The following is an 18,988-nucleotide window of genomic DNA, read 5'->3' as shown; positions in this document are numbered from 1 at the left end:
CCCTATACCTGGGAGATAGCAGACACGGCCCTATACCTGGGCGATAGCAGACACGGCCCTATACCTGGGCGATAGCAGACACGGCCCTATACCTGGGCGATAGCAGACACGGCCCTATACCTGGGCGATAGCAGACACGGCCCTATACCTGGGCGATAGCAGACACGGCCCTATACCTGGGCGATAGCAGACACGGCCTTATACCTGGGCGATAGCAGACACGGCCCTATACCTGGGCGATACACGGCCCTATACCTGGGCGATAGCAGACACGGCCCTATACCTGGGCGATAGCAGACACGGCCCTATACCTGGGAGATAGCAGACACGGCCCTATACCTGGGAGATAGCAGACACGGCCCTATACCTGGGCGATAGCAGACACGGCCCTATACCTGGGCGATAGCAGACACGGCCCTATACCTGGGCGATAGTGAACAGAGATTATACTGTAGCATCGACAGCCATTAACATATGGATTAAGATATGTTTTGTTGTCAAAGTACAATGTACTGGGAGCGCTTTCAAGTCTGTAGGCGATTGGTTATTTCCTCAGAGATGCCGTAATATTATAAGAAGGGGATATTGTCAGCTATTTTGTTTGCTTAAACATTTTGTTCCTGTTGCTATTTATAATAGGGTTCCTGTGGGGCATCGTGTGAGATTGTAGTGTCTGTTTGTGTGTTTCAGGAGAGTCAGTGGCGAGAGCTGCTGGAGTCACTCCATACACTCCCCATCCCTGATCCTGGAGTGCCAGTCCATCTTAGCGTGGTAAGACTTTGACCAACTCCCCGTAGACTTCATGGCTGGCCACCTTATCAGAGGAGCAACACATTCAAATCTTCGATCACTAGTTGTCCATTATGCTTAAAATTCACGGCTCATTAGCAAGGTTGCAGAATTAGCTAACATCATCACACTTCAGGGCCCTTCACATGATACAAGCAAGGTGCCAAGAGCCGTAGGGTCAGGTGCGGCAGTGGGTGAAAGTTCAAGTTATTTGAACTTTGAGTGCTGTGGCAATGTTCCAAAAGCACTGCTTAACTTGTCACAATGCCAAAAACAATGTCTCTCTTGAGGCAATACCATTCTTGCACCTGTCTCTTGAAACCCCCTTTAGATATCTACATTTATCACACAGTATATACACCTATAGTATGTGTTTTGTTGTTGTTGCAGAATACATCAATATATCCCATCTCCTGGCCATTGGGTCAGTGAAGTACAGCCTTATCCTTTATAGTGGGTGCTTTGAGATACAGTTGAAGTCAAAAGTTTACATACACCTTAGCCAAATATATTTTAACTCAATTTTTCACAGTTCCTGACATTTAATCCAAGTAAAAATTCCCTGTTTTAGGTCAGCTAGGACCACCATTTTTTTTTTTTAAATGTGAAATGTCAGAATAATAGTAGAGCGAATTATTTTCCCAGTGGGTCAGAAGTTTACATACACTCAATTTGAATTTGGTAGCATTGCCTTTAAATTGTTCAACTTGGTCAAACATTTTGGATAGCCTTCCACAAGCTTCCCACAATAAGTTGGGGGAATTTTTAGGCCTCCTTGCTCGCACACGCTTTTTCAGTTCTGCCCACAAATGTTCTATAGGGTTGAGGTCAGGGCATTGTGATGGCCACAACTTTGGAAGTATGCTTGGGGTCATTGTCCATTTGGAAGACCCATTTGCGACCAAGCTTTAACTTCCTGACTGATGTCTTGAGATGTTGCTTCAATATATCCACATAATCTTCCTGCCTCATGATGCCATCTATTTTGTGAAGTGCACCAGTCCCTCCTGCAGCAAAGCATCCCCACAATATGATGCTGCCACCCCTGTGCTTCACGGTTGTGATGGTTTTCTTCGGCTTTGCAAGCCTCCCCCTTTTTCCTCCAAACATAACAATGGTCATTATGGCCAAACAGTTCTATTTTTGTTTCATCAGACCAGAGGACATTTCTCCAAAAAGTATGATCTTCGTCCCCATGTGCAATTGCAAACTGTAGTGTGTCTTTTTTATGGCAGTTTTGGAACATTGGCTTCTTCCTTGCTGAGCAGCCTTTCAGGTTATGTTGATATAGGACTCGTTTTACTGTGGATATAGATACTTTTGTACCTGTTTCCTCCAGCATCTTCACAAGGTCCTTTGCTGTTCTGGGATTGAGTTACACTTTTCGCAACAAAATATGTTCATCTCTAGGAGACAGAACTCGTCTCCTTCCTGAGTGGTATGACGGCTGCATGGTCCCATGGTGTTTATACTTGTGTACTATTGTTTGTAGAGATGAATGTGGTACCTTCAGGCGTTTGGAAATTTCTCCCAAGGATGATCCAGACTTATGGAGGTCTACAATTTTTTTTCTGAGGTCTTGGCTGATTTCTTTTGATTTTCCCATCATGTCAAGCAGAGGCACTGAGTTTGAAGGTAGGCCTTGAAATACATCCACAGGGACACCTCCAATTGACTCAAATGATGTCAATTAGCCTATCAGAAGCTTCTAAAGCCATGACATCATTTTCTGGAATTTTCCAAGCTGTTTAAAGGCACAGTCAACTTAGTATATGTAAACTTCTTACCCACTAGAATTATGATACAGTGAATTATAAGTGAAATAATCTGTCTGTAAACAATTGTTGGAAAAATTACTTGTGTCATGCACAAAGTAGATGTCCTAACCGACTTGCCAAAACTGTAGTTTGTTAACGAGAATTTTGTGGAGTGGTTGAAAAATGAGTTTTAATGACTCCAACCTAAGTGTATGTAAACTTCTGACTTTAACTGTAGGTTGCAGTTATTATCCTTCATAGAGGATGCTTTGATTTTTGCCGACTGTTTTCGGGTCAGTTGTGGGTTCAATGGGGGGAGCACCAAGGCTGCCACCCCTGCCGAGTGGGGCACCATTTCCCCGACCCTCAAAGGCTTATCCCTCAGCTGTCCTGCATGATGGGACAACACAGGCCGTTCCATTTGAAGGATTTTTAGGAATCCCTCAGAGCTCCATGTTAGGGTGCCTACTCAAAGCGTTTCACGTGCAATGGAGTGAGACAGAGTTTACACCCAACAAAATAGAGGAGACGGTTCTGTCAGTGATCTTGGCATCAGACGCAGGGATATAGAGGAAGTAGTGAGTGCATCACTTTCTTCGCTCGTCTTTCCCCACTCCCAGCAAAGGAGCTGAGTTTATTATCATACCGTCAGTCTGCAGACACCTTCTCCATGAGATATCTGTCAGACCCACCTTACTATCCTTACCCTGCAAAGCGACAATACATGACTAACATTGAATCCTACTACACCGACTCTGGTGCTCATCTGATGTGTCAGGGCTTGCAAACCATCAAGGATTACAAAGGCAAACCCAACAGCGAGCTGCTCAGTGACTCATGCCTACCAGACGAGCTAAATCCCTTCTATGCTCGCTTCGAGGCAAGCAACACTGAACCATAAGTGAGATCACCAGCTGTTCCGGATGACTGTGTCATCATGCACTCCATAACCGATGTGAGTAAGACCTTTTAACAGGTTAACATTCACAAGCCGGAGGGCCAGACGAAGTACCAGGGCGCAACTTTCTTCACTTTTTCGACCTCTCCCTGACCTTGTCTTTAATACCTACATGCTTCAAACAGACCACCATAGTCCCTGTGCCCTAGAAGGTAACCTGTCTAAATGACCATCATACCAGGCACCCTGGACCCACTCCAGTTCGCATACGGCTCCAACAGATCCACAGATGGTGCAGTCTCTATTGCACTTCACACTGCCCTTTCCCACCTAGACAGAAGGAACACCTACGTGAGAATGCTGTTCATTGACTACAGCTTAGCGTTCAACATCATAGTGCCCTCCAAGCTCATCACTTTGCTAAGGACCCTGGGACCGAACACCTCCCGCTGCAACTGGATCGTGGACTTCCTGACGGGTCGCCCCCAGGTGGTGTGAGGGTAGGCAACAACACATCTGCCACGCTTACCCTGAACACGGGGGCCCTCAGGGGTGTGTGCTTAGTCCCCTCCTGGCCTCCCTGTTCACCAACAATTGCGTGGCAATTGCATGGTAGGCCTGATCACTGACGACGATGAGACAGCCTATAGGGAGGAGGTCAGAGACCTGGCAGTGTGGTGCCAGGACAACAACCTGTGCCTCAATGTCAGCAAGACAAAGGAGCTGATCATGGACATTAGGAAACGGATGGCCGAGCATAACCCCATTCACATTAACGGAGCTGAAGTGAAGCGGGTCCAGAGCTTCAAGAAACCACAGTGTCCACATCACTAAGTATATATCGTGGTCCAAACATAGCAACACAGTTGTGAAGAGGGCACGAGAACACCTCTTCCCCTCAAGAGGCTGAAAAGATTTGTCATGGGCCTCAGATCCTCAAAAGGTTCTACAGCTGTACCATTGAGAGCATCTTGACTGGCTGCATCACCGCTTGGTATGGCAACTGTTAGCATCTGACCCAAAGGCACTACAGGGTGTAGTGCCTTACAGGTGGTGCGTCCGGCCCTGTACATCACTGAGGCCGAGCTTCCTGCCATCCAGGACCTCTATTCCAGGCAGTGTCAGAAGAAGGCTCTAAAATTGTCAGACTCTAGCCGCCCAAGTCATAAACTGTTCTCTCTGCTACTACACGGCAAGCGCTACCAGTGCACCATGTCTGGAACCAACAGGACCCTGAACAGCTTCTATCCCCAAACCATAAGACTGTTAAATAGTTAGTTGTATAGTTAACCAAATAGTTACTCGTACTAACAGCATTGACCCATTTTTGCGCTCACTTTTTTGACCAATCTCATAAGCTGCTGCTACTGTTTACTATCTGTCACTTTATTCCTAGTTATATGTACATACACTACATGACCAAAAGTATGTGGACACCTGCTTGTCGAACATCTCATCGCAAAATTATGGGAGTTAATATAGAGTTGGTCATGCCTTTGCTGCTATAATAGCCTCCACTCTTCTGGGAAGGCCACTAGATGTTGCAACATTGCTGCTGGGTCTTGCTTCCACAAGAGCATTAGTGAGATCTGGTACTGATGTTTGGTGATTAGGCCTGGCTCGCAGCTGGCGTTCCAATTCATCCCAAAAGTGTTGGATCGGGTTCAGGTCAGGGCTCTGTGCAGGCCAGTCAAGTTCTTCCAAATCGATCTCTACAAACCATTTCAGTATGGACCTCGCTTTGTGCACAGGGGCATTGCCACAAAGTAGTAAGCATGGAATCGTCTAGAATGTCATTGTATGCTGGAGCGTTAAGATTTCCCTTCACTGGAACTAAGGGCCAAGCCTGAACGATGAAAAACAGCCCCAGACCATTATTCCTCCACCAAACTTGACAGTTGGCACTATGCATTCGGGCAGGTAGCGTTCTCCTGGCATCCCCCAAACCCAGTCATCTGTCGGACTGCCAGATGATGAAGCGTGCTTGGCATTGAGCATGGTGATCTTATTTGATGAACCTACTTGTTGGAAAGATGGCATCCAATAACGGTGCCACCATTTAAAGTCACTGAACTCTTCAGTGAGGCCATTCTACTGCCAATGTTTGTTTATGGAGATTGCATGGCTGTGTGTTCGATTTTATACACCTGTCAGCAATGCGTGTTGCTGAATAGCCAAATCCACTCATTTGAAAGGGTGTCCACATACGTTTGTGTATTTAGTGTATCTAACTCAATTATCTTGTCCCGCTACACATCAACTTGGTACTGGGACCCCTTGTATGTAAATAGTCAAGTTATCGTTACTCATTTGTACCTATTATTACTTGTTTTATTTCTCTATTTTCTTTCTCTCTGCATTGTTGGGAAGGGGCCGTATGTAAGCATTTCACTGTTAGTCCTCACCTGTTGTTTACAAAGCATGTGACGAATAAAATAGTATTTTATTTCATCCATCCCCTGGGCTGTTACCGTTATTGAGAACAGGGAGGTGTTCATAAGACATCAAATGTAATAAAACATGTTGAAACAGGAAGTTGAAAAAGGCTGTTTTTCCAGTGTATGGAATGTCTTTACACTATTGAGCGTTAACTCCTAATCCTATTAGCGTTTGTCTTTTCTCATGAACTGCGATGGCTTAAAATGCCTTAATCTCTCAAATTTTACCCCCTGTGTTTCTTTGTCCCCGTTAGCATTCCTACTTTACTGTGCCTGACACAAGGGAATTACCCAGCATACCTGAAAACGTGAGTATCTTTGGCCTTCACCCTTCATTTTGAATTTGCTGTTCTTTATTGTTCACTGTTTAGGAAGACATTTGCAGCACACCACTAACAATATCCATTTGGAATTATTGACGATATGCCAAAATATATCACTCAATCTCATCTGATATGAAAGAACACATTAATGTTACTCCCCTCTACCCACGTCCCCAATGCACCCTGTTCATATAGGCCTATGTGTTAGGGTTAGGTTTACTGTAGGTCTGTGTGTTAGGGTTAGGTTTACTGTAGGTCTGTGTGTTAGGGTTAGGTTTACTGTAGGTCTGTGTGTTAGGGTTAGGTTTACTGTAGGTCTGTTTGTTAGGGTTAGGTTTACTGTAGGTCTGTGTGATAGGGTTAGGTTTACTGTAGGTCTGTGTGTTAGGGTTAGGTTTACTGTAGGTCTGTGTGTTAGGGTTAGGTTTACTGTAGGTCTGTGTGTTAGGGTTAGGTTTACTGTAGGTCTGTGTGTTAGGGTTAGGTTTACTGTAGGTCTGTGTGTTAGGGTTAGGTTTACTGTAGGTCTGTGTGTTAGGGTTAGGTTTACTGTAGGTCTGTGTGTTAGGGTTAGGTTTACTGTAGGTCTGTGTTAGGGTTAGGTTTACTGTAGGTCTGTGTGTTAGGGTTAGGTTTACTGTAGGTCTGTGTGTTAGGGTTAGGTTTACTGTAGGTCTGTGTGTTAGGGTTAGGTTTACTGTAGGTCTGTGTGTTAGGGTTAGGTTTACTGTAGGTCTGTGTGTTAGGGTTAGGTTTACTGTAGGTCTGTGTGTTAGGGTTAGGTTTACTCTAGGTCTGTGTGTTAGGGTTAGGTTTACTCTAGGTCTGTGTGTTAGGGTTAGGTTTACTGTAGGTCTGTGTGTTAGGGTTAGGTTTACTCTAGGTCTGTGTGTTAGGGTTAGGTTTACTCTAGGTCTGTGTGTTAGGGTTAGGTTTACTGTAGGTCTGTGTGTTAGGGTTAGGTTTACTGTAGGTCTGTGTGTTAGGGTTAGGTTTACTGTAGGTCTTTGGGTAGCATGAATAAACCGCTAGTCCCACAAACATTAGACATTCATTCAATTGCTTCAGCTCGAAGGAGTCAAAACAATCAATATCTGGTTTGATTTCCCCGTTTTTCCAATTCCCACCGGTAGCCTCATGTAGTTTGTTAGCCGTCAGACAGCCCTCGCTAGTCCTCTAAGGCTGTGAGCCCTCCCCAGATCTCCCTCTCTGGGGGGCCTTTAGACAGACAGAGAGAACGCAGAAAAAGGAGAGCTTGACAAGAGACGTGACGGAGTTTTGAAGGAGACATGACGGGAGACAAGTGAACCCCAGTCAGAAGGGAGAGGTGTAGAAGGAGACGTGAAGGAGACGTGACGGAGGTGTGAAGGAGACGTGACGGAGGTGTGAAGGAGACGTGACGGAGGTGTGAAGGAGACGTGACGGAGGTGTGAAGGAGACGTGACGGAGGTGTGAAGGAGACGTGACGGAGGTGTGAAGGAGACGTGACGGAGGTGTGAAGGAGACGTGACGGAGGTGTGAAGGAGACGTGACGGAGGTGTGAAGGAGACGTGACGGAGGTGTGAAGGAGACGTGAAGGAGACGTGACGGAGGTGTGAAGGAGACGTGACGGAGGTGTGAAGGAGACGTGACGGAGACGTGACGGAGGTGTGAAGGAGACGTGACGGAAGGAGGCGTGAAGGAGACGTGACGGAGGTGTGAAGGAGACGTGACGGAGGTGTGAAGGCGACGTGACGGAGGTGTGAAGGCGACGTGACGGAGGTGTGAAGGAGACGTGACGGAGGTGTGAAGGAGACGTGACGGAGTTGTGAAGGAGACGTGACGGAGGTGGGAAGGAGACGTGACGGAGGCGTGAAGGAGACGTGGCGGAGGCGTGAAGGAGACGTGACGGAGTTGTGAAGGAGACGTGACGGAGGTGGGAAGGAGACGTGACGGAGGCGTGAAGGAGACGTGACTGAGGCGTGAAGGAGAAGTGACGGAGGCGTGAAGGAGGCGTGAAGGAGACGTGACGGAGGCGTGAAGGAGATGTGACGGAGACGTAAAGGAGACGTGACTGAGACGTGAAGGAGACGTGACGGAGGCGTGAAGGAGACGTGACTGAGGCGTGAAGGAGACGTGGCGGAGGCGTGACGGAGACGTGACGGAGGCGTGAAGGAGGCGTGAAGGAGACGTGAAGGAGACGTGACGGAGGTGTGAAGGAGACGTGACGGGAGACAAGTGAACCCCAGTCAGAAGGGAGAGGTGTAGAAGGAGATGTGACGGAGGTGTGAAGGAGACGTGAAGGAGGTGTGAAGGAGACGTGACGGAGGTGTGAAGGAGACATGACGGGAGACAAGTGAACCCCAGTCAGAAGGGAGAGGTGTCGAATGAGGAGTCTGTAGTCTTCAGAAGTAATGCTTCTGGAGGTTTGGAGAATGACAGATTTAAAAATAAAAATATATTTTTTTTGATTTAACTTATTTAACTAGGCAAGTCAGTTAAGAACAAATTCTTATTTACAATGAAGGCCTACCGGGGAACAGTGGGTTAACTGCCTGTTCAGGAAGAGAACAACAGATTTTTTACCTTGTCAGCTCGGGGATTCGATCCAGCAACCTGTTGGTTACTGGCCCAACGCTCTAACCACCTGCCGCCCCCACATGCACACAAACATCTCTTCTACTACAGCTTATTTCACCTAAATCACTTGTGGAATGCCTATTTCAAACATATTTTTTCTCTTTCTATGACATAGACTGACCAGGTGAAAGCTATGATCCCTTATCGATGTCACTTGTTAAATCCACTTCAGTGGTAATGAATTGGAGGAGACAGGTTAAAGACATGGACAATTGAGACATGGATTGTGTGTGTGTGCCATTTAGAGGTTGAATGGACAAGACAAAAGATTGAAGTGCCTTTGAACGGGGTATGGTAGTAGGTGCCAGGCGCACCGGTTTGAGTGTGTCAAGAACTGCACCGCTGCTGGGTTTTTCAAGCTCAACTGTGTGTGTATCAAGAATGCTCCACCACCCAAGAACATCCAGCCAACTTGACACAAATATGGGAAGCATTGGAGTCAACATGGGCCAGCATCCCTGTGGAATGCTTTCGACACCTTGTAGGGTCCTTGCCCTGACTATTTGAGGCTGTTCTGAGGGCGAAAGGGGCTGGAACGCAGTATTAGGAAGGTGTTCATAATGTTTTGTACACTCAATGTATATTCAGATTCAGAAAACTTCAATGTCTTCAATGAGTCAGTTTATTTTGCAGCAATAAGAGTACACATACAGACTAAATCACATATTTAAATACATGACATATTTCATGTGTTCTGTCTAAAGTATGCTATTTAATTGTCTTACATGCCGATGATCACAGAGAGAAGTTTTATTTGAAACAATAATGTGTCTTCCTGTTCCATTCTTCACCTGTTATATCTATACCATACCTTTGTAACAGCTATGTAAATCATGTTGATGCCTTGTACTAGTCATACAGTCATTGGTCTGCCCTTGCTATCATAACTAACCTCTACCCCTTTTTCTTTTTCTTTTGACTTTTTGCCTTTGTTTTTTCTTGCAGAGAAACCTAACAGAGTATTTTGTAGCCGTAGATGTCAATAACATGCTCCATCTGTACGCTAGTATGCTTTATGAGCGTCGAATCCTCATCTGCTGTAGCAAACTAAGCACCGTAAGTACTGTAGATCCTTCACTCCCTTCCTCCTCTATTCTCACTCTCTCCATGCATATCAACTAATTAATGAGTGTCTATTTTACAGGATTGGCTTGGTACTGTTGCACCACCATGCAATAAGACACAGCATGAAATGGTTGTTCACCCAGATTTAATTATTACATTTTTTCCCAACAGAAATATTTGAAGATATTGTGGATGAGAATCTGTCAGTTTTTTCCCCACTGTAACCACATACTATTTTTAAACCCTTTACATTTTCTGGTACATTTTTTGTTGTACCCTCCACCATTAAAGCTATAACCCTCTTCACGCCTTTTTGTATAGAGAGGACTGTCTGAAGAGCTTGTCACCTGCTAAAAAAATCTCCTTACACGTACAGGGCCTTCAGAAACTATTCACACCTCTTGACTTTTTCCACATTTTGTTGTGTTACAGCCTGAATGTTAAATGGATTTAATTGAGATTTTTGTCACTGGCCAACACACAATACCAATAATGTGAAAGTGTTATTATGTTTTTAAACATTTTTACAAATTCATTTAAAATGAAAAGCTGAAATGTCTTGAGTCAATAAGTATTCAACCCCTTTGTTATGGCAAGCCTTAATAAGTTAAGGAGTAAACATTTGCTTAACAAGTTACACAATACGTTGCATGGACTCACTCTGTGTTCAATAATAGTGTTTAATAATGATTTTTGAATGAATACCTGATCTCTGTACCCCACACATACAATTATCTGTAAGGTCCCTCAGTCGAGCAGTGAATTACAAACACAGATTCAACCACAAAGACAAGGGAGGGTTTCCAATGCCTTGCAAAGAAGGGCACAAAATTGGTAGATTTGGGGGGGGGGTGTTCACATTTTTCTTCCAATTTTTCATTATTTGAGTATTTGGTATAGATCGTTGACAAAAAAAGATAATTCAATCAATTCAATTAAATTCAATCCATTTTACTCCCACTTTGTGTGAATGTAGAAAAAGTCGAGGTGTAAATACTTCCTGAATAAGCCTTCTTTTCTTGTACTGTGTACCATACAAAGCATTGTCTTCAATTAAGCTTTTATGAGGCATTCCTAAGTCTTCCATTATGTGATATCAGCACTATATAATTAAGCCCCTCCTGCCCTCTCGGCCTGTTAAAGTTACTAATGTGTGTATGGGTTTTTGATTAGCGAAGCCCAGATTATGTGCTGTTTTTAACACATACTGTAAAAGGGAAGTTGTTCACAAGCCCAATGGGAAAATACTCTTGTCAGGGTGGATGCTTGTATAGAAGCTACACCTGAACATGTAGTAGCAAAGAGGACTTATTCTAGAATGGCGAGGTATAACAATTATTTTACATTCCATCAAAACATGACCATGTTCTTTGAAGAATATGGGGAGACCTCTATTCCTTTAACATATCAGTGAATAATGGGAGACCTCTATTCCTTTAACATATCAGTGAATAATGGGAGACCTCTATTCCTTTAACATATCAGTGAATATGTGGAGACCTCTATTCCTTTAACATATCAGTGAATATGGGGAGACCTCTATTCCTTTAACATATCAGTGAATATGGGGAGACCTCTATTCCTTTAACATATCAGTGAATATGGGGAGACCTCTATTCCTTTAACATATCAGTGAATATGGGGAGACCTCTATTCCTTTAACATATCAGTGAATATGGGGAGACCTCTATTCCTTTAACATATCAGTGAATAATGGGAGACCTCTATTCCTTTAACATATCAGTGAATAATGGGAGACCTCTATTCCTTTAACATATCAGTGAATAATGGGAGACCTTTAACTATTCCTTTAACATATCAGTGAATATGGGGAGACCTCTATTCCTTTAACATATCAGTGAATAATGGGAGACCTCTATTCCTTTAACATATCAGTGAATAATGGGAGACCTCTATTCCTTTAACATATCAGTGAATAATGGGAGACCTCTATTCCTTTAACATATCAGTGAATAATGGGAGACCTCTATTCCTTTAACATATCAGTGAATATGGGGAGACCTCTATTCCTTTAACATATCAGTGAATAATGGGAGACCTCTATTCCTTTAACATATCAGTGAATATGGGGAGACCTCTATTCCTTTAACATATCAGTGAATAATGGGAGACCTCTATTCCTTTAACATATCAGTGAATAATGGGAGACCTCTATTCCTTTAACATATCAGTGAATATGGGGAGACCTCTATTCCTTTAACATATCAGTGAATAATGGGAGACCTCTATTCCTTTAACATATCAGTGAATAATGGGAGACCTCTTTTCCTTTAACATATCAGTGAATATGGGGAGACCTATTCCTTTAACATATCAGTGAATAATGGGAGACCTCTATTCCTTTAACATATCAGTGAATATGGGGAGACCTCTATTCCTTTAACATATCAGTGAATATGGGGAGACCTCTATTCCTTTAACATATCAGTGAATAATGGGAGACCTCTATTCCTTTAACATATCAGTGAATATGGGGAGACCTCTATTCCTTTAACATATCAGTGAATAATGGGAGACCTCTATTCCTTTAACATATCAGTGAATAATGGGAGACCTCTTTTCCTTTAACATATCAGTGAATATGGGGAGACCTATTCCTTTAACATATCAGTGAATAATGGGAGACCTCTATTCCTTTAACATATCAGTGAATATGGGGAGACCTCTATTCCTTTAACATATCAGTGAATAATGGGAGACCTCTATTCCTTTAACATATCAGTGAATAATGGGAGACCTCTTTTCCTTTAACATATCAGTGAATATGGGGAGACCAATTCCTTTAACATATCAGTGAATAATGGGAGACCTCTATTCCTTTAACATATCAGTGAATATGGGGAGACCTCTATTCCTTTAACATATCAGTGAATATGGGGAGACCTCTATTCCTTTAACATATCAGTGAATAATGGGAGACCTCTATTCCTTTAGCATATCAGTGAATATGAGGAGACCTCTATTCCTTTAACATATCAGTGAATAATGGGAGACCTCTATTCCTTTAACATATCAGTGAATATGGGGAGACCTCTATTCCTTTCACATATCAGTGAATAATGGGAGACCTCTATTCCTTTAACATATCAGTGAATATGTGGAGACCTCTATTCCTTTAACATATCAGTGAATATGGGGAGACTTCTATTCCTTTAACATATCAGTGAATAATGGGAGACCTCTATTCCTTTAACATATCAGTGAATATTGGGAGACCTCTATTCCTTTAACATATCAGTGAATATTGGGAGACCTCTATTCCTTTAACATATCAGTGAATAATGGGAGACCTCTTTTCCTTTAACATATCAGTGAATAATGGGAGACCTCTATTCCTTTAACATATCAGTGAAAATGGGGAGACCTCTATTCCTTTAACATATCAGTGAATATGGGGTGACCTCTATTCCTTTCACATATCAGTGAATATGGGGAGGCCTCTATTCCTTTAACATATCAGTGATTATTGAGGAATAGAAACGAGGGACACATCTCAAATGTTACCATATTCCCTATATGGTACACTACTGTTGACCAGAGCCGTGGGAGAAAAGCTAAATGTTCCTCATATAATTTTTTTACCAAAACAGAAACCACACATGTCCTCCTCCTCCCCATTAAAAAGGGATATGATTCATCCAAGGAATCCCAGTCTTCCTGTTTGACGTGAAAAATACTTTACCTGACATGGCTGTGGACGAGCGTTCCCCAGGGGCTCTATCTCCCCACACCCCATTCCCTATAACGAGTCCCTTAGACAAACGCTGCCACAACGTTTTCCTCCCCCTATCTTAAATCAAAGTAAAATTGTCAGAATCTCCGAGTTGGCCAGTTTGATTGACTGTGGGGGGGGGCACGTTTTATGATCAATCATCTGCTCTGAATATAGAAACCCACACACTTAAACAACGTCTCAGACAAACGCTGTTATTCTGGGGAATGTCTGTTGTGGTTGAGCAACACCGCTATTATTGACACATCTGCCAGCGTTCAACGGTGCCATCTTAGTTTGATCAACGGCTGCATTCGTTTGCCCGGCACTACATTCCTCCTACCTTAACACACAAAGCAGCGGAATTTGTCACGTGAGATATTAAACGTCAGTGATGGGAACTGTTGCTGGTCTAATTTCCGGTGGTGTAATTTGTATCATTTATGGGGTGGCTTTGATGCCATGAGTAATGGCCAATTTACTCTTGGAGTGTGTATCCCTGTGTGTGTATCCCTGTGTGTGTGTCCCTGTGTGTGTATCCCTGTGTGTGTGTCCCTGTGTGTATGTCCCTGTGTGTGTGTGTCCCTGTGTGTGTGTGTCCCTGTGTGTGTGTGTCCCTGTGTGTGTGTCCCTGTGTGTGTGTGTGTGTGTCCCTGTGTGTGTGTGTCCCTGTGTGTGTGTGTCCCTGTGTGTGTGTGTGTCCCTGTGTGTGTGTGTCCCTGTGTGTGTGTGTCCCTGTGTGTGTGTGTCCCTGTGTGTGTGTGTCCCTGTGTGTGTGTGTCCCTGTGTGTGTGTGTCCCTGTGTGTGTGTGTCCCTGTGTGTGTGCGTCCCTGTGTGTGTGTGTCCCTGTGTGTGTGTGTGTGTCCCTGTGTGTGTGTGTGTCCCTGTGTGTGTGTGTGTGTCCACAGAATTCCAAACATTGACATAGTGCAGTTGGAACTTTCTTTGCACAATAATCTGTCAATGTATTTTCTACAATATGGCAATGCAAGGAATAGTTATATACCTCAAATATTCCATTGTGGATCGGTCAATATAATGTATATTTGCAAATGAACCCGTGAGAAATAGTTAAATGCCGTATTATGCTGTATGGTGTGTGATTGTGGTGTTATGTACTCTCTCCCTCCACCACAGTTAACGGCTTGTGTTCACGGGTCGGCGGCCATGATGTACCCAATGTATTGGCAACACGTTTACATTCCTGTCCTGCCTCAGCACCTCATAGACTACTGCTGGTGAGTAACCACAATGGTCATCTGTAGCTCAGTTGGTAGAGCATGGCGCTTGCAACACCAGGATAGTGTGGTTTGTTTCCCAGCACCACCCATATGCATGACTGTAAGTCCCTGTGGATAAAAGCATCTGTTAAATGGCATATTCATTTTTTTTAAAGCGCTTGTCTCCAACTCCAAGCGTGTCACATTGTAACACCAAGGTGTGGGAGAAGAAACTTCCGGCGCCGACAGAGATGGCCGCCTCGCTTCGCGTTCCTAGGAAACTATGCAGTTTTTTTTTTTTTTTACGTGTTATTTCTTACATTAGTACCCCAGGTCATCTTAGGTTTCATTACATACAGTCGAGAAGAACTACTGTATATAAGATCAGCGTCAACTCACCATCAGTACGACCAATAATATGTTTTTCGCGACGCGGATCCTGTGTTCTGCCTTACAAACAGGACAACGGAATGGATCACATGCAGAGACCCAAAAAAACGACTCCGAAAAAGAGGGAAACGTGGCGGTATTCTGGTCAGACTACGGAGACAGGCACATCGTGCCCCACTTCCTAGCATTCTTCTTGCCAATGTCCAGTCTCTTGACAACAAGGTTGATGAAATCCGAGCAAGGGTAGCATTCCAGAGGGACATCAGAGACTGTAACGTTCTGTGCTTCACGGAAACATGGCTCACTGGAGAGACGCTATCCGAAGCGGTGCAGCCAACGGGTTTCTCCACGCATCGCGCCGACAGAAACAAACACCTTTCTGGTAAGAAGAGGGGTGGGGGTGTATGCCTTATGGCTAACGAGGCATGGTGCGATGAAAGAAACATACAGGAACTCAAATCCTTCTGTTCACCTGATTTAGAATTCCTCACAATCAAATATAGACCGCATTATCTACCAAGAGAATTCTCTTTGATTATAATCACAGCCGTATATATCCCCCCCCCAAGCAGACACATCGATGGCTCTGAACTAACTTTATTTAACTCTTTGCAAACTGGAAACCATTTATCCGGAGGCTGCACTCATTGTTGTCGGGGATTTTAACAAGGCTAATCTGAAAACAAGACTCCCTAAATTTTATCAGCATATCGATTGCGCAACCAGGGGCGGAAAAACCTTGGATCACTGTTACTCTAACTTCCGCGACGCATTTAAGGCCCTGCCCAGCCCCCCTTTCGGAAAAACTGACCACGACTCCATTTTGCTGATACCTGCCTACAGACAAAAGTTAAAAAAAGAAGCTCCCACGCTGAGGTCTGTCCAACGCTGGTCCGACCAAGCTGACTCCACACACCAAGACTGCTTCCACCACGTGGACTGGGACATGTTTCGTATTGCATCAAATAACAACATTGACGAATACGCTGATTCGGTGTGCGAGTTCATTAGAACTTGCGTTGAAGATGTCGTTCCCATAGCAACGATTAAAACATTCCCTAACCAGAAACCTTGGATTGATGGCAGCATTCGCGTGAAACTGAAAGCGCGAACCACTGCTTTCAATCAGGGCAAGGTGTCTGGTAACATGACTGAATACAAACAATGCAGCTATTCCCTCCGTAAGGCTATCAAACAAGCTAAGCGTCAGTACAGAGACAAAGTAGAATCCCAATTCAACGGCTCAGACACAAGAGGCATGTGGCAGGGTCTACAGTCAATCACGGACTACAGGAAGAAATCCAGCCCAGTCACGGACCAGGATGTCTTGCTCCCAGGCAGACTAAATAACTTTTTTGCCCGCTTTGAGGACAATACAGTGCCACTGACACTGCCTACAACGGAAAAATGCGGTCTCTCCTTCACTGCAGCCGAGGTGAGTAAAACATTTAAACGTGTTAACCCTCGCAAGGCTGCAGGCCCAGATGGCATCCCCAGCCGTGCCCTCAGAGCATGCGCAGACCAGCTGGCTGGTGTGTTTACGGACATATTCAATCAATCCCTATACCAGTCTGCTGTTCCCACATGCTTCAAGAGGGCCACCATTGTTCCTGTTCCCAAGAAAGCTAAGGTAACTGAGCTAAACGACTACCGCCCCGTAGCACTCACTTCCGTCATCATGAAGTGCTTTGAGAGACTAGTCAAGGACCATATCACCTCCACCCTACCTGACACCCTAGACCCACTCCAATTTGCTTACCGCTCAAATAGGTCCACAGACGATGCAATCTCAACCACACTGCACACTGCCCTAACCCATCTGGACAAGAGGAATACCTATGTGAGAATGCTGTTCATCGACTACAGCTCGGCATTCAACACCATAGTACCCTCCAAGCTCGTCATCAAGCTCGAGACCCTGGGTCTCGACCCCGCCCTGTGCAACTGGGTACTGGACTTCCTGACGGGCCGCCCCCAGGTGGTGAGGGTAGGTAACAACATCTCCTCCCCGCTGATCCTCAACACTGGGGCCCCACAAGGGTGCGTTCTGAGCCCTCTCCTGTACTCCCTGTTCACCCACGACTGCGTGGCCACGCACGCCTCCAACTCAATCATCAAGTTTGCAGACGACACAACAGTGGTAGGCTTGATTACCAACAACGACGAGACGGCCTACAGGGAGGAGGTGAGGGCCCTCGGAGTGTGGTGTCAGGAAAATAACCTCACACTCAACATCAACAAAACTAAGGAGATGATTGTGGACTTCAGGAAACAGCAGAGTGAACACCCCCCTATCCACATCGATGGAACAGTAGTGGAGAGAGTAGCAAGTTTTAAGTTCCTCGGCATACACATCACAGACAAACTGAATTGGTCCACTCACACAGACAGCATCGTGAAGAAGGCGCAGCAGCGCCTCTTCAACCTCAGGAGGCTGAAGAAATTCTTCTTGTCACCAAAAGCACTCACAAACTTCTACAGATGCACAATCGAGAGCATCCTGGCGGGCTGTATCACCGCCTGGTACGGCAACTGCTCCGCCCTCAACCGTAAGGCTCTCCAGAGGGTAGTGAGGTCTGCACAACGCATCACCGGGGGCAAACTACCTGCCCTCCAGGACACCTACACCACCCGATGTTACAGGAAGGCCATAAAGATCATCAAGGACATCAACCACCCGAGCCACTGCCTGTTCACCCCGCTATCATCCAGAAGGCGAGGTCAGTACAGGTGCATCAAAGCTGGGACCGAGAGACTGAAAAACAGCTTCTATCTCAAGGCCATCAGACTGTTAAACAGCCACCACTAACATTGAGTGTCTGATGCCAACACACTGACACTGACTCAACTCCAGCCACTTTAATAATGGGAATTGATGGGAAATGATGTAAATATATCACTAGCCACTTTAAACAATGCTACCTTATATAATGTTACTTACCCTACATTATGAATCTCATATGCATACGTATATACTGTACTCTATATCATCGACTGCATCCTTATGTAATGCATGTATCACTAGCCACTTTAACTATGCCACTTTGTTTACATACTCATCTCATATGTATATACTGTACTCAATACCATCTACTGTATCTTGCCTATGCTGTTCTGTACCATCACTCATTCATATATCCTTATGTACATATTCTTTATCCCCTTACACTGTGTATAAGACAGTAGTTTAGGAATTGTTAGTTAGATTACTTGTTGGTTATTACTGCATTGTCGGAACTAGAAGCACAAGCATTTCGCTACACTCGCATTAACATCTGCTAACCATGTGTATGTGACAAATAAAATTTGATTTGATTTTGATTTGATTTGAAGAGTTTTTCCCCCTATCCGTTGGTTCATGCTGTATCAGCTACATGCGTGGCTACATACAGATATCAGCTACATATCTAGCTACATGCATGGCTACATACAGATATCAGCTACATATCTAGCTACATGCGTGGCTACATACAGATATCAGCTACATATCTAGCTACATGCGTGGCTACATACAGATATCAGCTACATATCTAGCTACATGCATGGCTACATACAGATATCAGCTACATATCTAGCTACATGCGTGGCTACATACAGATATCAGCTACATATCTAGCTACATACGTGGCTACATACAGATATCAGCTACATATCAGCTACATGCGTGGCTACATACAGATATCAGCTACATATCTAGCTACATGCGTGGCTACATACAGATATCAGCTACATATCTAGCTACATGCGTGGCTACA

General features: G+C 44.5%; 1 protein-coding gene across 5 annotated transcripts in view; it reads left to right on the top strand.

The window, feature by feature from the left end:
• The window catches only part of dennd1a (DENN/MADD domain containing 1A), a 153,878-nt gene that overhangs the window by 92,960 nt on the left and 41,930 nt on the right, over positions 1-18,988 (top strand). For all 5 annotated transcript variants that reach the window (XM_064943393.1, XM_064943390.1, XM_064943392.1 and 2 more), the window contains exons 7-10: positions 691-771; positions 6,137-6,190; positions 9,770-9,880; positions 14,761-14,861. In XM_064943393.1, the coding sequence (XP_064799465.1) occupies positions 691-771; positions 6,137-6,190; positions 9,770-9,880; positions 14,761-14,861 (347 nt within the window). The remainder of the gene's footprint in view (positions 1-690; positions 772-6,136; positions 6,191-9,769; positions 9,881-14,760; positions 14,862-18,988) is intronic.

Source organism: Oncorhynchus masou, chromosome 28 (genome assembly GCF_036934945.1).
Source record: "Oncorhynchus masou masou isolate Uvic2021 chromosome 28, UVic_Omas_1.1, whole genome shotgun sequence".
Classification (NCBI taxonomy): Eukaryota; Metazoa; Chordata; class Actinopteri; order Salmoniformes; family Salmonidae; genus Oncorhynchus; species Oncorhynchus masou.
The sequence above is the reverse complement of the archived record's forward strand: the minus strand, read 5'-3'. Positions and strand labels throughout refer to the sequence as shown.